The sequence below is a fragment of the Cydia splendana genome, chromosome 16 (assembly GCF_910591565.1).
Source record: "Cydia splendana chromosome 16, ilCydSple1.2, whole genome shotgun sequence".
NCBI classification, from domain to species: domain Eukaryota; kingdom Metazoa; phylum Arthropoda; class Insecta; order Lepidoptera; family Tortricidae; genus Cydia; species Cydia splendana.
In genome coordinates, this window is record NC_085975.1 from 3,361,934 (window position 1) to 3,389,537 (window position 27,604).

Sequence of the window (27,604 nt, forward strand, 5' to 3'; positions counted from 1 at the left end):
ATGTACAACTAAAAACAAAGAAAAAATATATAGAATAATGTTTAATTGGTATTATATACAATTACTTATAATAATTAAAATTAATTAAAATCTAATTAACAACCTAAAAGCAATCTTTGGTGTTCATTTCGCTTTCAGCGATATCATGAACCTTAATTATAAACAGCGGAACGAAATAGCCTAAGATTTAGAGTCTAAAGTGCCATTAAAAACACTACGCGACGCAACCCCCTAACATCTAGCCGCACATACGTCAAACCTTGCCAAGCAAAATGAAATTTTATTTTGTCAACACAAAGTTCAAATTAAAATGGAACAGGAGACCTTTTTATAGGTCTCTGGGCGGCTAGAGGCTAAAATAATAAGGAACTTTGGTTTTCAGTGCTCCCGAACTGTACTGTGCTCCGCATGCTAGAGTCTGTCAAAATCATCAGACCTTTCCGTCTATACATGTAACTGGCGGCACCAACTACCAGGACTAAAGCCGTTAACACTGAACACCACATAAATAACACGTTGGCAGAACTTGAACTACTTGTGTACAACGGGGGCTCAAAACTACTCGCCGTAGTGACCACTGTTCCATTATTTTGTCCACACAAAATACCGTGCACATTATCTTCTTCAAACACTTTGTCTATAGACGTAACCTCCACCCGCCTACCTCCAATGCCTGAATTATAATTTCTAACTATCTCTTTACACATAATCGGGTTACCACCTAAACTTAGAGCATTCAGCTTTGTAACAGTCATGACCAATCGTTCGAATTCCAGTTGAGTGATGAAGTTGTAGTCAATGATCAATCGTTTTAGCTCCGTACACTCATGGAAGATATCCACATCTAAGACATGTATCAAGTTTCGAGATAGGTCTATCACTTCGGCTCTCCCGAGCCCCTTGAAGCTACCGTAGCGCAAGTTTTCGATCCAATTTGAAGACATATTTAGGAGTTTTAAAATTTTAAGACTTTGGAATGTGCCTGGTGTCAAAGATGTTATATTATTAAAGCTTAAATCAATGGATTGCAAACGGTCTAAGTTTCGGAAAAAAGAGCTGTTGATGAAGCTAATACTGTTGTTACTCAAATCGGCGTTTATTAAATCTGGAAAGTAGCTTAAATTCAAATTAACCAGCGAGTTTGAGGAAAGGCATAAAGTCATCAATTTAGTAAGAGAGTTCGTCTGTGGATTGTTAAATTGTTTTACTTTGTTATTTGAAATACGCAAAACACGCAAGTCTTTTAATGTTTGGAAAAGTGGAACGGAAAGGTCAGATATATCATTATCAGAGATGTCGAGAAATAGTATTTTTGATATGTTCAAAAATAAATTTGAAATGGATTTCAGACGGTTGTGGTTTAAATACAAAGCTTTAAGATTTAATAAAACGCTATTATTCATTTGTAACCTTATCAGTTTGTTATATGATAAATCTAAACTATACAAATTTTCCATATTCATGAAATTGTTTGATCCAATAAACTCGATTGCATTATATGACAGGTTCACCCTGGCAAGTAAAGGAGAGTCAATAAATGCTCCATCCTCAACTTTTCTAAAATTTAAACAGCTAAAGTCCAAAAATCGGAGATACTTTGAAGGACTTATCACCATGCTCTTGAGAGATCCCGTCAAAAGATTGCCCGTTACATTTAGATACTGCAAATTCAGAAGAGGCAAAGACAATTGATCTATGGTGACAATTAAATTCATTGACAAGTCCAGTTTCTTCAAATTTGTGTGATTACGAAAGGTACCCTTACTTATGGAGGTGAGATTGTTATTATTCACGTAGAGTTCAGTAAGGCTTAATAAAGTATCGTTTAAAAATTGTAGAGATGATAACTTATTGTATGAAACATCTAAAACTATTAGGGGCAGTGAAGGTGAGAAACTGGATTTCTCGATTGTATGTATAACATTTCTACTCAAGTTCAAATGAACGAGATTATTTGCTGTGGAAAATGCGTTTTCTCTTATGGCTGTTATACTCTGATTGGACAGATCGAGTCTTGTTACTTTTGATATACCATTGAAGGTTTGACCAGATATCTCCCCTTTCAAGTTATTTTTGTCCAAATTTAGTGTTGTTAAAACGTTATGTTTAAATGCATCGTCCTGTATTTGTTCAATACTGTTATTAGACAAATATAAACATTGTAGATGATTGTTATTAATAAACATCACATTTTCTATAGGCGATTTAATTTTGTTGTTGCTCAGGTCTATCGATATGAGTCTGAACGCTTGAATGAAGCAATTCGATTCAACCTCTTCAATATCGTTATGACTCATGTTTAAAAACGTAAGAGAATCTAATCGGTTTAGTTCGAATCCTATCAATTTGAACAAATGATTAAATGCCAAATCTAGCGTCTTGAGATTCTTCAAGTGAATTAATGTTACATTAATAGCTGTTAACTGATTATTCCGCAAGTTCAATGTAGTTAAGTCTTTTAAGGAGGTAAAACAATTATCGGCTAATGATGTTAGTCTATTGTTTTGCAAATACAAACTATTGAGGTTAGTTAACTTACTTACAGTTTCACCGCTAATCTCCGTTAGTAAGTTATTTGAAAGATCCAGCGTCGTTAATTTATTTGCACTTATTTCCGAAATCGCTAACGAAGATGGATTTAAATGTTCTATAGCATTTTGAGATAAGTTCAAAGAATCAAGTATGAACAAGTTCTTGAATGCGTCATTTTTGATGTTCTTAATGTTGTTGCTGGAGAGGTCCATGTCGATACACTTGGTATAGTACTTGAAAGCGAAGGCTTCGATGTTGGGCCAGTTGTTATCGATGGCCTGGATGCGCCTGACCCTGGAGTCGAAGTTGGTGGACCCGAAGAAGCCGGTGGTGAGGGTGTCAGTGACGGAGTCCTTGATGATAAAGTTGACGTAGGGGTCGTAGTCGCAGGAAGGGTTGTTGGCGCTGCCGGCGTGGCCCTCGCAGACCACTGTGTAGGTGCATTCGTTACGGTCTTTTATTGTACATATTGTGCTCGAAGCGCTCCATACTGAGAATAAGAAGACGACTATATCTGAAAAGAATAAGAGAGATATGTTTGTAGCTATAGGTATACCTGATATGTTAATCGTATACGTACCTATACGCGCATTGTCAAGTTTCATAAAGGTTATTGTGGGACTAGGTTACTTTGTTTAAGATTGTCCCACAATAATTAAATCTTTTGTGCGTTCAATATTATTATGTTCTTAGTTTACAGTAGTAGAATTTATCTTAATTTTAAAATTCACCGAAAATTGAGAATAAAATATGCAATGGATTTATTCTCATATAACCGGTGTCGACGAAGAAAATAAAATTCATGTAAAAATCCGGTATCATATCAGATTTAACGTCTGGGGGTTCTATGACCTACCAGTACAAATTACCTCCAATGAAATTTAAACCTTAATTAAATGGATCAGAGTTGCTTTTGTTTTGTTTTGTTTCGTTCGATTCAACAACTAAACAAATTCAACTCTATCTATACGCGTATATCATTGTTGATTCAAATGTAATTATCAATTTTCCTATAGGGCCGTTAGAGGTTCAAAATGCCAACGATGTTTAGAAGCTCAAAAAGTAAAAAAAATGAGTTTTCAGGTTTATTCTTAAAAAAAAAAAAAAAATTCTAGGTACTTACACAAATACCCAGCCGAATCCATCCTGCCAAATCCGAACGCACACTGAAATGTTACTGAAACCACATCTTCATTTATTTGTTTACGCACAATGATCACCCCGGCGGTAACTCCGACACTGACTGTGCTTTACGATAACAATTCACAAGTTTCGTGATGTCAGTGATGTCAACGAACAACGAGACATTCATTTGTTATTGTTAGACACAATGAATACCCAGATGGTGCGATTCTTTGAATAATAACATATGTTATCAGTTGGTCTCCTAAACAATATTATAGATTAGGATTGTGGAAGTAAATATAAAAAAACACAAAAGCGATAGAATTTCTGTAAATTTGTTGTTATTGCTGTTGTTGAAAATGAATATTAAATGAAATTAATAACGCTATTACAGTAAATTCTAACCTAACTTCTACCAGCCAATAAACTGCGAAACTTGTTGCAAAGAAACTGGCGGCCTAGCCAAGGTGACGATCGCTTGAGCTTCGCCATCGATTTGCTTTGTGTCTCTCTATCACTCTTCTATATTAATTAGTGTGATAGTGACAGTTGCATTTCATTTGCATTTGATTTTAATTATTGCATTTTCGGTGAAGGAAAACATCGTGAGAAAACCGGACTAATCCAAATAAGGCCTAGTTTCCCCTCTGGCTTGGAAGGTCAGATGGCAGTCGCGTTCGTAAAAGCTAGTGCATACGCCAATTCTCGGGATTAGTTGCCAAGCGGACCCCAGGCTCCCATGAGCCATGGCAAAAATGCCGGGACAACGCAAGGAAGATTATGAGTGACAGTATGCATATTAGCATGTTGTCTACGGGGCCTGTCCCGCAAACCGAAGGTTATTTAAAATACGGTAGTAAGGTTGACAATAAGACATGACATTTATACCTGTGACTCCTGTTAGGCTTAAAATCGATAGGAAAAAAACAGTGGAAAGGTAGCCTGAAAAAATACGAGGGAAGCCACCGCCCACACTTGAATTTACTAGATTACCGCCCACACTTGGTTTTGAACTGGTTTTGATACGACCTCGACGATCGTCTTGGTGATTGGCGCGCTTCTCACGCACGACTTCCACTTTATTTCGCATGCACCAGTCAGCGTGGGCGATCTTCAAGGTCGTATTAAAACCATAACAAATTGTTAAATCTTATTCGGACTCTGGGTCATCTATCTATTCTGCTTCCGCTGTTCTGAGAACGTTTGAAACGATTAAAACTAAACAAAGTACCTACCCCTAAGTGTTTTCATTCGATAACGTGACGTACGCGTTTGTGTTAAGTGTCATTTTTATGGGATTTTGAGTTTCCAAAACGTGCCGCTTGGCGCGCTGTTCAAAATGCCATAAAAAATAGACATAACGCAAACGCGAGCGCTCGTCACGCTATCGAATGAAAATACAATAGGGCCCCGTTTCTCAAAAGCTTGTAACTTGTAATACAAGCGGATGTCACTTTTTGACAGCTTATGTTAGAAGTTACGGTATCGATTGGTATCGTCAGCAGCATTACTATATTTGGTCACGTAGTTACCGCGCTTGTTTTACATTCATTTGACGTTAAGCGAAAAAGTAAAAGGAATAAATATGTTACAAATATTTATATTTAATATTAAATAAGATAATGCAAAACATGTGTTGTTCAAAATCTTGAGATCCAAATTCACAAACAGGGCTATGTAGCGGGCATTAACATTATACATATAATAATAATATCAATATTTTTAATGAATTACAGGTTCTTTGGCGAGTGTTCAAACATAGCTTGGATAGATTTTTCTGGTAATCTTGACAAATAAGCTTAAATCAATACAAATAACTTAAAATAAAATAATTTAATTCGTATCCAAGTTACACGATCTTATTCTAATAATAAATCACTTTGGTATTCAAATTCTGTGGAACAACTTCGCCTGCTGCCGGTGCCAGGTTGTCTTATTTCTAACGCTTCTTGGTTTCTTTTATAAAAATAACTGGCTACACCTACAATGAGAATCAAAATCGTCAACACCGTACACCAGGCCAGTAAAACGTGTGATATAGCGTTGGTACCATTAGGTTCTATTAATGTAGCAGTACTAGCACTAGTAGCCGCTGTACTTGTAGTTACGGTCCCGCTACCGCACCAAATCCCGTGGACATTATCCTCCTCATAGACTTTATGTACGGAAGTAACGTCCACACGCCTAGCCCCAATGCCTGAATTGTAATTCTTGACAATTTCTTTACACAACATTGGGTTCCCTCCTAAACTGAGGACGTTAAGCTTCGTAGCAGTTGTGACCAAACTCTCAAAGTCCAGCTGAGTGATATAGTTATAGTCAATGATCAATTGTTTCAACTCTGTGCATTCGTGGAATATGTGCACGTCTAGAACCTGGATAGCGTTTCGAGATACATCAATAACTTCTACTCTTCCGAGACCCTTGAAACTGCCGTACCGCAAGTTGCTAATGGAGTTCGACGATAAGTTGAGAAGCTTTAAAATTTTAAGGCTTTGGAATGTACCAGGGGTCAATGTGGTGATGTTATTGAAGCTTAAGTCGATGGACTGCAAATAGTCCAGGTTTTGAAAGAAGGAACTGTTGATAGAATTGATGCTATTGTGACTCAAATCGACGTTAATCAAATCTGGGTAGTAACTTAAGTTTATATTAGATAAAGAATTTGAAGAAAGGCTTAAAGTCATTAATTTTGTAAGAGAGTTCGTTCGTGGGTTATTGAACTGTGTTAATTTATTATTTGAAGCGTGGAAAACACGTAAATTCAGTAACGTCTGAAATATTGGCTCAGAAATATCAGTTATGTTATTAACAGAAATGTCAAGGTAAATTATGTTTGATATGTCAGAAAAGGAATTTGAAATGCCTTGTAAATGATTGTTGTTTAAATATAAAGATTTAAGATTTGGTAGTTTGCTATTATTCAGTTGCAGTATTCTCAGGTTGTTCCATGATAAGTCTAAACTGTACAAATTGTCCATATTCATAAAGTTTTCTGATCCCATAAACCCGATTGAATTATGGGAAAGGTTTACTCTAGCAAGTAGAGGTGAATCGACAAAAGCCCTGTCTTCAACACTGGTATAGTTGAAACTACTAAAGTCCAAAAATTTCAGAAATGTTGAAGGACTTATAACGTTACCCTTGAGAGATCCTTGCAAAAGGTTACCAGTTACATTCAGATACTGCAAATTAAGAAGAGGCAACGAAAAGTTTTCAATGGTCAGAATGAAATTAATTGACAAGTCCAGTTTCTTCAAATTCGTCTGGTTAACAAATGTACCCTGTTTTATGGCGCTGAGTTTGTTGTTATTTATATAAAGCTCAGTGAGGGCTTCTAAAGCTTTCTGTAAAAAATCTAGATTCGATAGATTGTTGTAGGAGACGTCTAAAACGCTTAAGTTCAACCCGCTTGCAAAACTGTTAACTTCGATTGTGTTTATAGCGTTTCTACTCAAGTTCAAGGAGATCAGACTATCTGTTGCGGAAAATGCGTTGTTTCTTATAGCTGTTATACTCTGATTATACAAATCAAGTCTCGTGACTTTTGATATCCCTTCAAACGTTTGTCTAGTTACATCGCCTTTTAAATCATTTTTCTCTAAATTAAGTGTAATTAAAGCGTTATTTCTAAATACATCATCTTGTATATGTTCAATACTGTTATTATACATATTTAAGTAATGTAGTCGATTATTGTTGCTGAACATTTTGCCATCTATAGTAGATTTGATTTTATTATTTCTTAAATCTATGGACTGAAGGCTAGTTGTCTGACTAAAACTATTAGATTCAATTTCTTCTATAGCGTTGTTACTCAAGTTTAAGAATAACAGAGATCCTAATCGATTTAGTTCAAACCCTGATAATTTAATCAAATTATTATGAGCCAAATCTAATGCCAATAGCGATTTTAAATTTATAAGGGTGGCATTAATAGCGGTCAGTTGATTATTTCGTAAATTAAGAATGGTTAGGCTTTTTAAAGCGAGAAAACAATCATCTGCCAAAGAATTGACCTTGTTGTTTTGTAAATACAAACTCTTTAAGTTCGTCATCCCACTCAGCAGTTCACTTGAAATTTTCGTTAGTAAGTTATTTGAGAGATCAAGGATCGTTATTTTATTTACACCTGAATCAGCAATTTTAAGTGAATCTGGATTTAAATTGTCAATTCCATTTTTAGATAAGTTCAGTGAATTTAGAACAGGCAAGGTTTTAAACGCGTTGTTCTTTATATTTTTGATGTTGTTATTGGCCAGGTTTAGGTCAACGCATTTGGTGTAGTATTTGAAGGCGAAGGATTCGATGTTGGCCCATTTGTTGTTGATGGCGTGGATGCTCCTGACTTTGGCGTCGAAGTTGGTGGCCCCGAAGAAGGCGGTGGTGAGAGTCTCGACGGAAGAGTCCTTGATGATGAAGTTGACGTGGGCATTGGAGTTGCAGGGGCTGCTTGCGGAACCCGGACGGCCCTCGCAGATCACCGAATAGGTGCAGTCTATGCGATCTTTGATTGCGCATGAGCTTGATGCGCCCCATATACAAGATACGAAGACGACTGCGGCAATATCTGCAAAGATAAAGTTACTTTTATTAATGGAAAATCTCTTACTGATAAAATTAAAAACCTCCCTGGCAAAGGGAATGCACTTATTTTTTGGCCATCCTGTATAATTTGAGAACGACCTCCCCCACGGATACCTTTGCGGGAGGGCATTATGCCCATCTGTAACTACTTATTTGTCTTTATTTTGAATCCGAATAGTTTTAATACCTACCTATTTAGCAAGATTTGGCAATATTTACGATTGGATAGGTAAAGAACGGGATGTAGGTACTAGTACCTACTACCGTTAGCATACAACTCACTAGTAGGTGGATTGAGGTTTATTACTCGCAGTTAATTTAGTTACTACTACCGAAGAGCTACTAAGACGATTCTTAAATTAGATAGACGTACAATAAATATTGAAATACACAGCAAAAAACTATGGAATTTAGAACGCTAGTTTAAATATTTTATCACATTGCTAAATTAAAAATAGCAACGGAAATATTAATTAATTATCTGATTAAATATTTCGACTAAAGTCCTATATGAGGAGTGTCTTTTCAAAAGAGCTTATTTCTCTAAGGGCCGATACAGAGGGTCTGCAACCCGACTGCAATTTGTATGGGAACTGCACGCTGACTGCACGCCAACTACAACGTCGGCGTGCAGTTCCCATGCATGTTGCAGTCTGTCTGTACCGGCCTTAATAGTCTCAAGGGTTACAAATATATTATAGGAGACTTTGTGATATTATTAATAATATAAAAAAAAATAGTTTTTTTACCCAATTCAGAATTGCTATTGTGTTACTTACGTAAAATCACTTTGGAATCCATGGCCAATCCAAAACACACTGAATACTGATTTGATTTAAATAAAACACATAATTGATTATTAAAATTATAACAATCCTTAGCGAAGCCAACTGTTGAACTGATCAACACACGATTAAATGCGTATAAATCAAAGTATCCTCCTACTGTGGGAGAATTCCAGATTTTTGGAACTGAGTGGGAGTAATATGTATAAACAGATTACATTATATGACTCATGCTATACATATTAAGCACGAACTTTGATATAATAAAATTATGGCATTTAAGCGATCATAAACTGTATTTCAATGAGTGAAGATTTATCAATGGTCACTATGTGTGTTCCTTTTTCAGTAGGTTAGTTTTTAACACATATTTACATTGAATGTATTTGGCCTTGGGGTTTTCCATGCGTCAGTACTTTAACATATATTTTTTTTGTACTAACCTACTAACGCATAATAATAAAATATAGGTAAGTACTACCGCACCCTGCGCACTGAGTATTGGCCCAAAATGCTCTTGGCCGGTTTTTGTAATAAGCAGTTTTATTTCCAATTTAATCATTATTTTTGGACATAGAAATCCTAAATTAGGTAATTTAACAAACAATTTTGTATCTTAGTTTGATTCATGTTTGTTACAATTTATACCTACTGAAATCTAGTTAAGTACAACGGATGTTGATATCTCTCCCGTAGGGATATTCAGAATGAACTGCATGACTAGCTCAAGTGACATCGCGACCGTGTCGCGGTTGTGATTTAAGGCATATTTCTAATTACTTGATTACTTTTTCATTTCTCATGCTCTGAAAGTGGGTCATTGTTGTTCTATAAAGTATGCAGAAAGTCGTACGTTTCTTCTCTAGGAAATTTTGCTACCCAGTATTTTTTTTCTTATAAGGAATTAAAATTTATTTTTAAATGGATTTGTTGTACAATTTCCAAGTATCGTTATTTATGAAATGGGGAGTCCCATTTCATAAATAACGATACTTTTACTAAATGTTTTACTGTCAAGAAAAACTATAAAAGTGTATACTTAATAGTCATGTTTATTAAATACATAATGTATTAGTTTACTTCCCGCGTATTCGAAATGAAAAGTAGAGTGTTTAACTTGAGTGAAAGGCATCATTTCAGGCTTGGACTATCGGCGCTCTGACTGCGTTCGAGCGCCAAACAACCTCGACTGAAATGAGTGCTTTTCATCCCTTGGTTAAAAATCTACTATTTAAGTGTAGGTATTCGAGCTCGAAATGTTAGAGTTCACTGGTCTCCCCCGAGGTCGGTATGCAGTTCGAATAAAACCCGTGGCATCAAAATAGCTGCTATATATAAGGCTTGTTATTAAAAGTACAGACATTGTCAGAAATATCTACGCACATTCTGCCTTCTTACAACACAATAAGATGCAGAATTGTTAAGATATATTTGGTATCTACAGAGGATTGAACATAGCCGGTGGTATAGCATTTCTTTTAGATAAGGCAGCCAGGCACATCGTATTTCGTATTAACTGCACAGAATATAGATTAAACAAGTGCAGATGTGTAGTACTTATAGTTACTAAAGTCGACATTAAAAGTAGCAGGATGCCTTCCCAAGATTCTAATCGTTCGCTTCGTAGCGAAAGATACGGTAAATCGGTAATCTCTCTCTATCACTCTTCCATATTAGTGCAACAGAGACATTTTCGTTTCGATCGCCGTACCCAGATCAGACTACACTCAAAAAGTCTACATACCATTTTCACACAGCTCATCAAAAAGCGATGTGTCTACGGCCCGATTCGAACTTATAAGATATGTCAGTGGAAAGCCAGGTTTAGATCACTTCAAGCATCTGGGGCAATCGCGAACATCGAAATGGGATAATTATGTAACTATATCTGCATCACTCAAATACAGCAAAAGCGATAGAGATGGACAGTTGGATATTTTATATCTAGATTTTCTCTGAACTTCGATTTTCGCGGTGGCTGTTATCTAACTCATAGTTTGAAATATACTCGGCTTTACCCCTCGGCTACCCTACCGGCGTTGATATTATTATATTTTTCTCAAAAGCACTAATCTAAATTGGACGAGTCTATCAATTTTACTCTTTGACACGGCCACCGTTCGGATTTCGCATCATCAGCAAAATGCCTAGTGTCCAATTAAAGTGCTAATATACATTCATTTAAGTAACAGTTTCGACTTTGACCGCCTGTGAAATGTGTTGCCGAGGTAAGGACTATTGCATTTTAAGTGCCGTAAAGTGCCTACTTTGCTCCTCACTGGATAATTTCGTCCTATTACTGCAAATACCTATTAAGTGCAAAAATCGTGTTTTGAGATAATGACAATTGAATGTTTGGATGTTTTTTTCTATGTAAAAATATGAACAAATTTACACTGTATTTATAAATTCCTAAGCATAATGGTATCTAGTTTACTGCCAAATCATGCAAAAGATTCAGGTTGTGTATAATTGACGATAAAAACAGGATTAAAATGAAATAGTCGCGCACTTAATAGGTTTTGCCTGTAGAAATACACTTTGGTATATATCCCTCAGGAATGCATTTACACCTATATATCTATTAGATTCGGCTTTACTTTACATAAAATGTATCTACCAGCCACAATATAATAGTAAATACCTATAGGTTTTCGTGTTTTTTCGATTTAACTGAAAATCGACCAAAGTATAAGTGGTTTTACCTGTAAAAAATATTGTAATTTCTTATTGTAAGCTCCATAGTTTTACTCAATATTACTGATTGCAGTGTTTCGACTAAAGAAAATAAGTTGTTAGCACGTAGTAATAATTTGTTGGTATTTGAAATGAATAAACTGAAATTTTATCAATGTATCTTGGTTATTTAATCATAAAATAATATGCTACAAAAAAAGTTAACAATCGTCTTCATCACTGCTGGATTCTGATGCTGCAACATCCGGAATTCGGTCAATAACATCATTTTCACAGTTAAGCGAGCGAAATCAACCATGATATTCTTCAGGAATGACGCCTTTATCGCAAAGACTGAGTAAATCCTTTTTCTTTGCTGCACGGATCGCCGAGGGTTTATCGTACATTTTTTCTAAACTCCGACTAAGAAATGCTTCAGGAGTCGGAGGTGGTTCCACAGAGTTGGGATTCGTTGCGTTGGTACCTTGTCCTGTACCAAGAGCCCTGGTATCAAAGTTCCAATAATCTGCAGATGTGTCTTAGTTAAAGTACATATATTTTGAGTCGCATTTGACGTATTTTTTTTTATTTTTACCCGTAGGCCTTTATGCCCATTCACCTAATCGTTCGAGGTCGTAAAACTCGTTGTATTTAAATTATTTAACATGATAGGGACTGTTGCGGCGGCATTCTTACTTGGAAGCCGATTCAATGCACAAGAGTACCCACTGAAAGTGCAAAGAAAAACAAGGACGTATTCTCTATGATGGATCGGAAAAACATTTTTAAGAATACTAGATCGAAAGGAGTGTGTTTTGCATCATGTTAAAGAATTTAAATACAATGAGTTTTACGGCCTCAAACGTTTAGGTGAAGCTATAATATTAAAAAATAAAAGCAAGGACTTCAATGGGAATAAAGGCCTCTGGCTAAAGATAAAAAAAAAATACGTCAAAGGAGACTCAAAAATATGTGTACTTTAACTAAGACACATCTGCAGATTATTGGAACTTTGATACCAGGGCTGCGGCATCATCTCGCAAGACGGGCGACTCCCTAATCTAGCTCTCGGTACAGGACAAGGTACCAACGCAACGAATCCCAACTCTGTGGAACCACCCCCGACTTCTGAAGCATTTCTTAGTCAGGGTTTAGAAAAAAATGTACGATAAACCCTCGGCGATCTCTGCAGCAAAGAAAAAGGATCTACTCTGTTTTTGCGATAAAGGCGTCATTCCTGAAGAATATCATGGTTAATTTCGCTCGCTTAACTGTGACAATAATGTTATTAACCGAGTTCCGGATGTTGCAGCATCAGAATCCAGCAGTGACGAAGACGATTGTTAACTTTTTTGTAGCATATTATTTTATGATTAAATAACCAAGATACATTGATAAAATTTCAGTTTATTCATTTCAAATACCAACAAATTATTACTACGTGCTAACAACTACCTATTTTCTTTAGTGAAAACATTGTAATCAGTAATATTCAGTAAAATTATGGAGCTTACAAGAAGAAACTCCAATATTTTTTACAGGTAAAACCACTTATACTTTAAGTTAGCTACTGCTAGTAGTTAGCGTAGTTAGTTAGCGAAGCTAGTATTAAGCGCACTTAGTAGGGTCTGCCTGTAGAACTACATGTTAACATTGGAATAAAGTTACATGCAAAACCTACTAAGTCACTGTACAGATTTTTGGCAGAAAGATATTGCAGTTTAATGAATACGTAGATCTTCAGACAAAACAATATAAAGATGTTTAGTACTTATATTTAGCTTGGCATAAAATAAATAATTTGCTGAATAATCTTTTACGCAAATACCAAATATGTATACATAGAAGCTACTTTTAGAATAGACAACGGTTATAATTTCATAAAATGATTATGCAAAAACACGTTAAAACCTGGTAACAGTTTTTACTTGGAGGAGAACACATGAATCATTGTGTTACCATACACATTTCAATTTTTGCCAGTACATAATGCTACCAAATCATCAATATGTTGCCTTACGCTCGAGCTATCTTTGGAACGAAAGGTAGTATCAAAAAATGGGTTTTACCAGTTTGTAAAGCTTGAAAAATTAATTGTAAAGGTCTAATAAAACCACTTTCGTCATAAAGGCACTTAATAGGTATTTGCAGTAATAGGACGATTTGTGCTCTAATAGTTTTTATACATCAAAACTAAAGCACAACCTCATTTATATGTTACAATATGATGGCAGTAATTGGTCTACTTTAAATCATAATATTTACGCATACATATTGTGTATCGGTAACAATGCAATAATTTCAAAATTAGAATTTTGTAGTAAATTCTGGAGCAAAGTAGGGTATGGGCCATTTTACAACGGTAGATAATTTTGTATCAAACCTTAGTAGGTAGGTACCATAATCTAAACATTGTTTACCATGCTAAAAATTGCTTGAAAACAATAATTCTCTACCAAACAACTGTCTTAATCTAATTTATTTATACCTTTAATTAAACGAGCAATTCTTGTATAGGTATTTATTTATTTAAGTATATATTTCGGGGATTTCGGAAACTGCTCTAACGATTTCGAGGCCATGTTGGCATGATTGGCAATCTTGAGAAACTATTATTTATAAACTGGGTATTTATGTTTATTATTATAATTAGATACCTCATATTTTGGTAACTACAACACGCATTTTCCCTAAATATGTCCCCCCTGTTCCCTAAAGGTTAGCACGCAAGGTTGTAACATACCTACATTCCCCAAACCCGGCCTCTATTCGAAAATAAATGATAAGTAGAAGATACTTTAATTAAATACTTCGTGTAATTTAATGCAATTATTAAACATTTATTGAACAAATTATGGTTACAAAGTGAGGTCTAAATCGGACACGTCATATACCGGCCCCTTAATGTCCGCCTTCAAGCCGGAACATCGCTAGGAAGATGAAAATGATGGTGTATCTGTTTGAATTTTGGTATCGGTTATTTATTCTCTTTATTTATTTTTCATCTCAAGTTAGGTTATTTATAATATGAATATAAAAGTAAAATATAAAAACACTTACAAAACGATAAAAAATACATATAAACACATTATAAAAAACCTAACCTAGGGTGCCGCCAGCAGCGGGGCAAGGCCCAAGCTAATATCGGTTATTAATTATTATAAATTGAACAATATATTTATTAGGTGCAATTTATAATAAATATAACAATTAATAATAAACATCCTAGATGTCGCTTTTTGTGGGGGCCCATCTTGTGAGGGCGAGTCACCGTCTGCCGGAAATAAAATTGCATACCGTTTTATTAGGCAGGCGTCCGGTTTTTTACCCCATAGCTCAGTACTTAGTCCATCGCTTTCACCCAATAACCTAGTTCATTTTAGATTCCATCAACTCTCAATAGCCCTTACACCCTGGCGGGTGCTGCCTCTGCGTGCGTCCCATGACACGGGTAAGGGCAGCATCCGCTCGGTGTACCCCTTACATTTCATTAAAGTGTCAAAAGGGCCTCTACGTGTTGGCTATGGCTCCGCGCACGCCTCCCAAAGGTCCGAAACAACATTGTTCCGTGATGGGAAAGACAAACAAGATAGATTTGTCTAAAGAGTAGTAGGTTTTAATATAGTTAGCTGCGCTCCCCTAATATAAAGTTAAATAGGTAGGTACGTTTGTACGTTTGTTCCCTGCTTTTTTTTACGTTAGATTGTTAATCGAAGTAATTTTTTTTTCAGGTTAAGTTCAACATTTTTGTCAACATGGATCCTAATAAACTAGGTAAGCAAAGCCTTTTATTATTTGGTACAGTCAGCAGCAAAAGCAGCGGATCCGCCTGTGTGTCAAAAGTATCTACACAACTTTATGCGAAAACAAATAAATATGTTTCTATATATATTTGTTATGTCGCATTGTCGCATTGTCGCATAAATAGTGTTTCTGTTTTTATGTTTATAAAATACATATTATGTATGTTAGTCTGTAAGGTATTTGCAATATGGGCCTTGTTGCCTGACTTAAATTTTAAATAGAATACCTACATAATAAATATAAATAAATTTATATGTAATTAAAGCATTTAGATAGTGACAGAAATTTTTGAACGGGAACTGTTTTAATTAGCCTCATGCATGAAGTTTATATTTGAACGAAATATTTTTTTTCGGATGATTGTTGTTGTTATATGTATCATGTTACAAATGCATTTCCGTTATTAAATTATCAATCAATTAATTAACGCCATTCGTCGAAACGTCACGTGACGTCACTCGTTTCAACAAATTGTTAAGACTAACGAAGAGTGAAAGAGATGGCATTATGACGTGACTGGCCACTAAGTAGCAAACATCAGTTGCGTTTACACCGAGTGACGTCATCAGTTCTGTCGAATTCGCGGCGAAAATTATGAGTTTCTAACGCTCAAAATTTTTCAAGATTTTAAATATTTTGTAATAATATTATGGGAGTGTTTGTAAAAGTATTTTTATTTTTTCCGGTGTTCAAACGATATAAATAATTATTTAAAAATTAAAAAAAAGAGTTGCATGAGGCGAGGCTAATTGGAAATATGTTTCTAATTGGTAAAGTAGGTATTCCAGGGTGGCAGATAATTTAGGCTCGTAGGTTCATCCGCTACCAGAGGGGAGACACTCCGGACTTCGGGCAAACTCGGCTCCGTTCGGCTCAGCAATGCTCCGAGCAATTATTAGGGTTGGCACCACATGACGTCCTTTTGCGTGCACGACCACAGATAATGACTTGAATTTTGACAACCCTAAATAGCCGAAAGGTATAGTGCCATACATTAGAAAGGGATAACATGATTCGTCCCTGAATCGCTTGGTTTTGTATCGAAAGGACACTTTATACAAAATCGAACTTGGGTTTTGTAGAAAGTGTCCTTTCTATACGGTACTATTATTTATTCTGTGCCTCTACTATACCTACAATAATTGATGCCGATTGCACCTGCAGATTTAACTCTCTGAATAGCCCCGTAGCGTCTTATACTTAATTTGAAAGGGAAAGTTGTATTGATTTTTAAATTATCATGAGTAACCTACAAAAAAAAAAATATTTTTTGGGGTACACTCTTGCTAGAGTGATCGTGGTCGTGGCCGTCACGTTAACTTTTTGCCAGTTTCACAATCTTTCCGAACTGCTGCGTTACTGGTACATTCACGGATAGAACCTTGATTCATTCATGTATAGGTAGATATGGTGCTCTCGACTTTGCCTTATACCAGGCGTTCGATAGAGTAGCATTCGCTCCGCATAACATATCCAAAGAAAGTAAGGGTACGAGATTATTCTGAGTTAGTGTGTGATGTAGGTACTTGAGTATTAATACCTACCTAATTAGGAGCCCCGGGACCCCAATGATTAATTTCTTTTGTTTTCTTACAGTTTACACTGCGGCTGTCTTCCTGGCTGCGGTGACCCTGGGAAGCTGCCACTGTCCAGCCACCATCACGCGAGACCTCGGCAACTGCTCCTTCCAGTACACCTGCTACCACGACGTCACCAGGGCCCACGTGCCCAGCGAGTGCCAATTCTCCAACAACTATCCTGTCGACGTCAAAGTCATCCTGCACAACCCAACCTTCAACGAAAACCACACCAATATCGACAAGGCTTTCATACGCTCCATCACCTCCTTCAAAGCATTCGGACGCTGGCCTTACGACAATCTCACCTTAGTAGAACAAATGTACGCTTTAAAGGAGTTACACCTCGTGGGTAACAATATTGAACGCATCACGCGCTACCCTTTTTACTACCTAAAAAATTTGGAGAAAGTAGATTTGTCACACAACCAATTGTCACATATCAACACTTTATTTCAAATTGAATTGCAACCGAGCAAACTTCTAACACTATCACTGGCTCATAATAATATTGCAGGCATACCTGGAGATGCTTTCGATAAAGTGACTTCAATAGAAGAATTGGATCTTTCTTATAATTCTATTCGAGATTTAGATAGTAATAGTTTCGGTAGTCTTTTCCGACTAAAACAACTAAAACTTGCATTCAATCAAATCGATAGTATTCCTGACGGCACTTTTGACAACGTCACTTCCCTGGAAGAATTAGACCTCTCAAATAATTATATCAGTAAATTAAACAATAACACCTTCAGTAGTATGCCTAGACTTACAGTCTTAAAGCTGACCAATAATAAAATTATTGATTTAGACGGCGCGATCAATAGTTTAAAACTTTTAAAACATTTGTATCTCAGAGGAAATCAGATTCAGAACATAGATATGCAATCGCTTCAAGTCATTTACCATTTAGAAACGTTCGATGCTTCTGGTAATAATATCGAGAACATGGCCTCCGACGTGCTCGCCCGCCACTGGCCCCATTTCGACATCCATTCAAAGTGCAAAATTATACTTTCCGATAACTCTTTAGTGTCTCTGCCGAATGCAACTTCCGAGACTTTCATTGGGCGTGCTAGAAAAGTCGAAGAACAAAATTTTAATGATATTCAAACCGAACTGAATCTTTCCAATAACTCAATAACAAACATCGAATTTTTTGCTTTTCGATACATTTTGCATCTTACATCTTTGGATCTCTCACGCAATAGGCTAACCGATTTTGTCGTTAATGCAGATGACTTAAAACATGTCAAATTGCTTAATATCAGTAATAACTTTATAAGAAATCTTAACTATGAATCCTTTTTATTAATGGACCATTTAGAAAATTTAGACCTGTCTTTCAATCAACTGGAAAATGTCCCCGATCCTAATTTTATAAGCATTAATAGCATGCCGAGATACGTCAATATGTCAGTCAATAATTTAGTAAATGTAAATAATTTGAGAATTAAATTTCATACCAAGGGAGGGGTTTTGGATCTCTCGAACAATTCTCTTTCAGTCGTAAATATTCCACACGGACAGACACTTCGCTTGTTGATGTTAGTCCTACGGTCCAACAATATAGAAGATCCTTCTTTGGTGGAGCTAAGGCAACAGGATGAATTGAAAGTTCTGGATATGAGCAAAAACTATATTAAGGATTTGGACGAGGCGTCCCTCCACTTGCCTTCTAGTCTCGAGTATTTAGATTTGACGTATAATGAGATAATGAACATGACTCCTTCGGTTTTTAAAGACCTCAGCTACTTGAGGACCCTCCGTTTATCCCACAATTTTTTAAATCGTATTGAGTATGGAGTATTCCAGAGCCTTGGAAATCTCAAAGATTTGGATTTATCCTACAATGATATAAACATTCTGGATTCTAAAGTGTTTACTGACTTGAAATCGCTTCAAGTACTGTCGGTGCGTTACAATGGGATGTATTACCTCGATTATAAAAGCTGGGTTGGGCACAAGTATTCTGTGAGAGTGAATATGGATGGGAACAGTTTCGATTGCCAATGGCTGGCTGCGGCCATCAGCGATTACAATAATGGGATTTCTATGATAGAACCAGCGGCGACGGAGCCGGTTGAATACGGGAATAACTTGAAAGGTATATCCTGCGTTCAGGACGCACCGGGTAACTATATGGAGGGGTTGGATGCTGACAGGACTCTGCTGGTCCTGACTTCTAAGATACTGAAAGCCATTGAGAAACAGAATACAATACTAGAGGCACAACTGGTTTATCATCCTGGTTTACAGCAAATAGGTTCGGTTGGTAACGAAGTAAAATAGGATAAGTTTAGTTTTAGGTTAATTTTGTACACTTCATTTTGTAACAGTGTATTTTTAATAAATACATATAAATATAATTTGTTTTTTTTTTCGGTTCACAATATTTCTTATGTTCATTTTTTGTCTGCACCTTTTCTTAAGTAGATAGAGTCTGTGCGGAAAGAGAAGAGTCGTAGAATGTATTAGATCCCATACATTTCACGACTCTTCTCTTTCCGAACAGACTATATTTTTAAATTTTATAAATATGTTATGATTTTTATAATCTCACAGTATTTTAAGCGGTTTTGTGCTCAAAGTATAATCCTAAATGCCTAAGAATCATACTGTACCTAATGTAGGTTCGTAATCAGTAGATTAAAAAAGATTGAGAGGTACAGTGGCTACAAATGTATATACCTAGTTGCTCTATATTTTTAAAAGTCCAAAGTCCGAATGTCTATAATCCTATCATTCAGCGAATGTGATCCCTACATTTGAATGTAGGTACATACATACTTATCTAAAATTATTAATCTTATTATATAGGCCAAGCAATACGAAGGTATAGAGGGAAATGCTAGGAAGACAATTTTTGACTCCGTAACTTTGTTTGGACTAGCTAGGAGGTGAACATATCAAGTGAAGGAGGTGAACGTTCGTTGCCTGACCAATAGGTAAGTATTATATCGGGCTGATCTTTGCTGATGATTACTTAAACGATGCAATAAACATTAAATTTTTTTTTAGCGAGTCGAATCTTGTACGATTAAATAAATAAGTAAATAAATTGAAATTGAATACCGTGTCTACTTATTTAATTATCTATAATAACATAACACCGTTGGGTACCGAGAAACTTAGTAGGTATAAGTTGAACTTAAGTAGGAGTCTCGCTGCCGCTTTTATTTAGCACCTTACGGCCAAGACGAACGTACACTAATGTCAGATGATGTCATTCAAATATTGTCTATTTCGCTCGTGCCTGTCCGTACATGTATTGGCGCGGGTGAGACGCATGATAACTAGGTAAATAATATAATATGATTCAAATCGGTCAGTGTACCTACATTCGAATTGACACACACATATGTATGTAAAGTTTCAGCTTAATCGAATAATGGACAGTGTGTTTAACCCCTTTCATAACAAACTTAAAAAATCGTGACTTCAAGACACCTGTGTTGTCTTCAAGACACCATTTTGTATTTTTTGAGTATCGTATGATACTCAAAAAATACAAAATGCGGTTGTTAAATTATGTATCTTGTACGATACATTGCCAAAACAGGGTTAATTTAGCTTGCAAGATTTGACATGAACATCCATACATACAAACATGGCAAGTTAAATAAAAGCTTGTAAAAATGAAAGCGAAGTTAAGGAAACTTTATTTATCATTAATTAACGAAAAGAGTATTAATTTAATGAATTAATGATGTGTAGTTTTAGTACACTTAGTACAAACTTAGCACCACGAGAGCGGTGGTGGCAGAGTGGATATGACGCCCGACTTTCAATCCGGAGGTCGCGGGTTCAAATCCTGGCTCGTACCAATGAGTTTTTCGGAACTTATGTACGAAATATCATTTGATAATACCACTAGCTTTTCGGTGAAGGAAAACATCGTGAGGAAACCTGCATACATCTGCGAAGAAATTCAAAGGTGTATGTGAAGTCCCCAATCCGCATTGGGCTAGCGTGGGGACTATAGCCCAAGCCCTCTCGCGCATGAGAGGAGGCCTGTGCCCAGCAGTGGGACGTATATAGACTGAAGTATTATTATTAGTCCAAACTAGGTAGTGTTGTTTATCATAAACGCAATAATGAAACCGTAACCTAACCAGATAGGCTGCCTACATAACAGGCATCCTGTCAGCAAAACTGATAAATGCGAAGCTTGAACTTATTTTACAAAGGGTTCTGTACAATAATAATATTTATAAGGCTATTTATTACGAATAATCATTATTATCACCTCATCATTGAAAAAAGCTATCATTCGCCCAAAGGCGTAAAGTTACATCTTAATAAATGTCAATAAGTTATTAAACACTTATGACTTGTTTTTCTATAAATCGTTGTGAATAGTAATTTAATAATTTAACTTTGTAAAATGGTTTAACATATCTCTTCGTGTGCCCCTAATTGAAACATCATAGTTGCGATAATTTCGTCCTTATATTGCAACCTTCATAGAAACAGAGCGCTCGTGTCAGAATACGGACAGAAGTAATAATAACACGGGTGAGTTAAAAAAATCAAATACTTAAATAATAAATATTAAGAGGGGCCTTAAGAGCCCATCAACGTGCACACTAGCGCCACTGCTAAATAAAAGCGATTATTTAAATTTAACCCAGGTAAAAAAAATGGGGCCGCTACGTACTGTATTGTGTATTTAAGTACTTACCTTTTGAATACCTATATCAATCGGCCGTTTTTATTTTGAGTTCATACGTAGAACGACGAATCCAGCAAAGGTACTTAAATACATAATACAGTACGTAGCGGCCCCATTTTTTTTTACCTGGGTTAAATTTAAATAATCGCTTTTATTTAGCAGTGGCACTAGTGTACACGTTGATGGGCTCTTAAAGATGGGAAATCAAAAGTATACAAAAGGCGCACCACGCGAATCTTGCGCGGAATTTTAAATTTTAAGCCAATAACTCTAAAAAACCGGGCAAGTGCGAGTCGGACTCGCGCACGAAGGGTTCCGTACCATAATGCAAAAAAAAACAAAAAAAAACCGTCACCCATCCAAGTACTGACCACTCCCGACGTTGCTTAACTTTGGTCAAAAATCACGTTTGTTGTATGGGAGCCCCATTTAAATCTTTATTTTATTCTGTTTTTAGTATTTGTTGTTATAGCGGCAACAGAAATACATCATCTGTGAAAATTTCAACTGCCTGCCTGTTGACAGACAGACGGACGGACGGACGGACGGACGGACGGACGGACGGACAGCGAAGTCTTAGTAATAGGGTCCCGTTTTACCCTTTGGGTACGGAACCCTAAAAAAACTACTGTTTAAAATTTTGCTTGTCAGATCCCTCAGCTATAACACTAGGTATTTTACACTAAAATTATACTGATAGCAGGTAGCGATATGCAGCTGAAAATAAATTAAAATTAGACAAGTTTTCGTTTTTTTCTTTGTCGAGCAAACTTTAACCTTTTAAGGTTTTTTGTATAGGTACCTAGTTCAGTTTCCATGTAATATTTATTGCATTTGCTGTTGATTAAACTATATACAATTTCAATAAAAACATAAAAAATATGCGTTAGCCCCCTCTTAAATATAAGAATAAATATTGAAGAGAGAATCACAGTCAAACAATACTTGATCGATTTCAGTATTACCTATATTACATTCAGTAAAACAACATAAGCTTAATAATACAACTTATAAAGTTATAAATAATCAATAATATAAGTTATATTATATAACCATAAGCTCAATAAGGCCTGTGTCATTAGTTAAATATATTTAATAGATTTATGTATACACAAAATAATTTGTATTTTCTATGTATAAACATAGAAAATGTTCATCCTCGTTTTATACAGGTTTTATATCATTACGCAGTTAAAATAAAGTTATAGTAATATTAAAAAAACAAATTAATGCAGATTAAATACAATTAATTAATCAATCTTAATTGTTAAAACTAATCACAGCTTCATAACTGCGCTTAGTTACGTAAATTTTTTTTGCAATTCACTCTTATAATTTATAGTGGTGAGACTACTTGAAAACTCGAATCAAAATATTTAATCAAACAATTTGATCTCTCTTTTCCAGATCAAGCCGCTGATAGTATGAGAAACGATGTACTTGATTCTGTGTAAGTATAAGACCATAAAAAATCTAGCTGTTTTAGCTCTTGCGAATATGACGCTGGAATTTCATAACCAAATGACTGGGCATTTTACGAGCCGCATAGCGCATTGCAATTGGCGATTTTTTTAAATGTAATAGATATATCATGTTTCTAGTACTATATACAAACCAAAATCCAAAAAAATATTATTTAATGCTAAGCCATATATATCATTATAAATAACTAATAATATATGCTATGCTCCTATTACAAATGTTTTTCTGTAGGATTTTTATGAATAATCTTTATTATTTTACTACCTACCCTATAATTTCTAGGTCACTTAATGAGTACCTACACAAAGTCCTATTCAGATCATAGTACTGCGCCATATGTTAGTTTTTCATCTATATATTTTCTCAGATTTCGCTTTTTACTACTATAAAAATGGTGTCATTATGCTTTAAAAACTAAGTTTTTTTTTGTTTTTACCTATGTGAAATATTTTTAAGATTATATCATATATTATGTGTAAATATGTCATTATAATAATATAAATATTATTGAACAACCTTACACAAATCCATCTAGTAGCCCTACATTAAAAAACGACAAATACTACGATAAAAAAGTCACGCTTTTACGATGTAATGTTTTATAAATCATAAAGCAAACTGACATTATTCCGAAATACCCCTTAATATTAATCTGTGGTCCATGAAAACCAATTTTTATACGTATGTCAATAAAAAACTTAGATTTTTGATAAAAAGTAATAATTTACATACTTAGGTATATTATGTTTCAGATAAGTTGGTGATAGCGTCTTTGCTAGCAGAGTGCTGCTCGCAATCATTGTACCCTGACGATGATAGCTGCACCCAAGTTTATGATGACACGACTAATACTAACGAGTGCATACACACGGTATATTGTACCAATCGAGTTTGGATTACGTTAGGCCGTCACGACAAATGCAGGAATGTTATATATTGCAGTCCATATGATAGATATTTCGACCCCATCAGCGTATATTTTCGATGCAGTGATAACGCTGAAACTGTTCCCATAACCTACCAATATGAGTATGTAGTTATATATTCGTTAGATTTAAGTACTAATATGTATGCATCGGTTCCTACTATAAAATCGTTGCCCAATTTGGCAATATTGAAAATAACGAGATCTTTACTGTCCAAGGCAAAACTATCAAACAAAAATGATCTGCCAAAGCTTACAGCTATAGACTATTCAGAAAACGTAATAAGCAGTTTCGAAGTGGTTCCTGGTGAAAATGAATTCAAATCGCTGAAGAAACTAAACTTATCACATAACAGTTTAGATAATATCCCAGACGGCACCTTCGATTTATTCCCGAACATAGAATCATTGGATTTGTCTGATAATTTATTTGGTACACTAGATATCATGTTCTTTGAAGGTATAAAAAAACTTTTATATTTAAATCTTGCAAATAACAGAATAGCTAGTATAGACTCTTCGTTTCAAAAATTTCGATATTTAGTAACATTGGACCTCAGCTATAATATCATAGAGAACTTAAACGCGAAGGATTTCGCTAAATTAGTGAACTTACAGGAAATCAAACTTGATTCTAATGGTCTTCATACCATAGAAAAAAACTTTTTTAAAAATATGCCATCATTGACTACAATTAGTATACAAGATAATACTATAGATAGTATTGATCAAGAAATATTTATCAATGCAACAAAATTAAGGAATGTTTACCTTTCTCGAAATAGAATTAAAGTACTCCCTAAAAATTTGTTCAAGAATAAAACTATATTCGATTTTATGATAGAAGGCAATCCATTAGAAGGGCCTCTAGAAAGAGGTTCTTTTGAAGGACTTGGCATGGTTAAAGAATTGGATTTAAGTAGCCATCATCTAACCTCTATAGAAAATTACGCCTTTGCCGGGCTTCAAACTTTGGAGACCTTGTTACTGAATAACAATGACTTAGAGTTATTAAGGAATTATTCATTTAAAGGTTTACAAAACTTGAATTTTTTAGATTTGTCTTATAATAAAATCAACGAACTGGATATTGTTACTGAGGACCTCATTAGTTTGCAAGTATTTACATTACATCATAATAAAATAGCACACATCTCAAGTAACAATTTTATTTCATTAGGATCTTTGCAGTTACTTGATTTATCTCATAATAACATATCGTACTTGGCATCTAATTATTTTCGGTCGTTACAAAGTTTATTTAATTTTAAAATCTCAGATAATCCTCTTTGCGGCGCGATAGTCGAGAAAACGTTCGACGGGTTGAGCTCTTTACCAAATCTTGATATTTCTGGAACTTTAATAACTACAATAAATAATGGTTCTTTTATGGGTATGACTATATTAAGAGACTTAAATATGTCGCATAGTAACATAACTGAACTGCAATACAATTCACTGTCCTATGTCGGCACGATTCAAACAATTGATCTTTCACATAATCAACTGTCTGTTTTCGATATTAATACAACTGACTTAAGAAATCTTGACACATTATTGTTGAATAATAATATGTTACAGGTAATTTCTCAAACAGTATTTACAGAACTGAGCTTGCTAAGGACAGTTGATTTATCGTATAATAACATTCGTACCATTCACGGAGAAACTTTTCAAAAGGATATACTGAATTTAGATTTGTCTTATAATCCAGAATTGGAATTTGATGTATCTTTATTGAAAAAATCTGTAAATTTAGCAAAACTCTTTATTTCGGGAACAAAAACCGTGTCAATGTCGCTTACATTTGAAAATGTAAAGGGTATTCTTATAAGTACATTAGAAATGACTCATTTGAACATCCAGAACATAAGTAGCTTAAAGTTATTTAATCTACAACGTTTAGAAACGTTAATATTAAGCAACAATGCTGTTTCCAAGCTCAATATTGGTGCTTTATCTAATTTAACGTGCCTAAAACAGTTGGACCTAAGTTATAACAACTTAAATTACATTCAGCCCGGAGTTTTCAAAGACAACACCTATTTGAAAGTATTAAACATATCCCACAATAAGTTGTTGGAAATTAGCCACGGGATATTTCAGGGTCTTTTGTACGTGGAAGTTATAGATTTATCGTTTAACAAGATTAAAGATTTACATCGATCTAGATTCTACGATGTTGAGCATTTAGACACTCTTATAGTAGATAACAATGAAATAGAGTTTATATCCGATGACGAATTTTTGGGGAGTAGTTTAACCAAACTCAGCATAGGCGGTAATCCACTACCGTGCAAGATTTTGTACAAAATCAAAAGAAAAAGTTTTCATATCAGTATTACTGCTATAAATATTGACGAAACTAAGGACAACTTAAAAGGGGTTACATGTAATAAAGACGGTTATCATTTTGATTCAAATGTGACTCCGGAAACTGTTGAGCATAACAAATTGCTATTCGATATAAGGAATATATTATTTAATATTTCGAGAGTGCACATTTTCAAAGAATCTATGAAAGAACCCAAGTACATATATAACAATTCATCATATTTAGAAGGTATAACAAATCAAGAACAAAAATTGAATCAACACAGTTTGGAAATCATAAATTCTATTAAAAACTTATCTTCTATTAGTAATCTGACTTCAATTATTAATAGTAATACGAACATACTGTTAGGAAAAATATTTCAAGTGTTGACTGCAAAGGAATCCATTACAACAAGCAAACCTATAATTGTAATCAAAGAAAATGCTACTTCGGGTAGTCTACTTTCCTACATAAACAAAATCAAGCAAGACTTGGAAGACACTTTAGCAATTGAAAGACAAAATGTTTTACAGTTGGATGACAAAATGAATAAGCTTAATTCAAAAATAGATCTTTCAATGACAACGAAGACTCCCACGCATGAGAAATTGCTTAAAACCAAAGACGAAGAAAAACAAAAGTCTGTTTTTACTGAGGTTTGTGTGGGTTTGATTTTGGTAATTTTGATTTGTTTTATTTTGTGTAAGATATACAAATCTGAACTCTACCTACCCAGAGGGCGGTCACGCACTAGTACGAGTAGCAGACGAAATATCGCAGAGTCTATGGAAAGTGCGCAATTATAAACATTACAGCTTTTGTATTTAGTTAAGATATGTTATCTTACATATCGCATATATCACTTATAGTTATAACCTTTAATGATAGTTATATCTTTAAAGTAAGTTTTCTATAATGGCCGTTGGCGTTGATGTCTTATAGAGTATGTGCAGATATACATAGTGACTATATTTTATGCTACATATAAATATCACCATAAAATTATGAGTTTCATTTTTTTCAGAGATTGTCGTACTGAAAAGATATACCTAGTGTTATACGAGCATTTAAATGGTTTAAGTATATCTAATTTTGAATTTAATTTAAATAAAAATGGGC

The 27,604-nt window shown here is 35.0% G+C and overlaps 5 protein-coding genes across 5 annotated transcripts in view; 2 read left to right on the forward strand and 3 right to left on the reverse strand.

The window, feature by feature from the left end:
- On the reverse strand, positions 1-3,929 carry LOC134798073 (protein artichoke-like). Its single transcript, XM_063770405.1, has 2 exons — positions 3,656-3,929; positions 1-3,046 (listed from the first exon to the last, which is right to left on the reverse strand). The coding sequence occupies exons 1-2, from the start codon at positions 3,675-3,677 to the stop codon at positions 354-356; spliced, it is 2,715 nt and encodes a 904-aa protein (XP_063626475.1). The 5' UTR covers positions 3,678-3,929; the 3' UTR covers positions 1-353.
- Positions 3,930-5,416: 1,487 nt separating this feature from the next.
- On the reverse strand, positions 5,417-8,374 carry LOC134797992 (toll-like receptor 3). Its single transcript, XM_063770327.1, has 2 exons — positions 8,359-8,374; positions 5,417-8,227 (listed from the first exon to the last, which is right to left on the reverse strand). The coding sequence occupies exons 1-2, from the start codon at positions 8,372-8,374 to the stop codon at positions 5,517-5,519; spliced, it is 2,727 nt and encodes a 908-aa protein (XP_063626397.1). The 3' UTR covers positions 5,417-5,516.
- The window catches only part of LOC134798127 (meckelin-like), a 62,552-nt gene continuing 43,078 nt past the window's right edge, over positions 8,131-27,604 (reverse strand). The window contains exon 13 of the mRNA XM_063770469.1: positions 8,131-8,227. The gene's annotated coding sequence lies outside the window, so the exon portion shown is untranslated. The remainder of the gene's footprint in view (positions 8,228-27,604) is intronic.
- Positions 17,078-19,455, forward strand: LOC134797994 (toll-like receptor 3). Its single transcript, XM_063770329.1, has one exon. It carries the CDS (start codon positions 17,078-17,080, stop codon positions 19,376-19,378), a length of 2,301 nt encoding a protein of 766 aa, XP_063626399.1. The 3' UTR covers positions 19,379-19,455.
- On the forward strand, positions 24,227-27,294 carry LOC134797978 (protein artichoke-like). The gene has a single exon (XM_063770313.1). It carries the CDS (start codon positions 24,310-24,312, stop codon positions 27,289-27,291), a length of 2,982 nt encoding a protein of 993 aa, XP_063626383.1. The 5' UTR covers positions 24,227-24,309; the 3' UTR covers positions 27,292-27,294.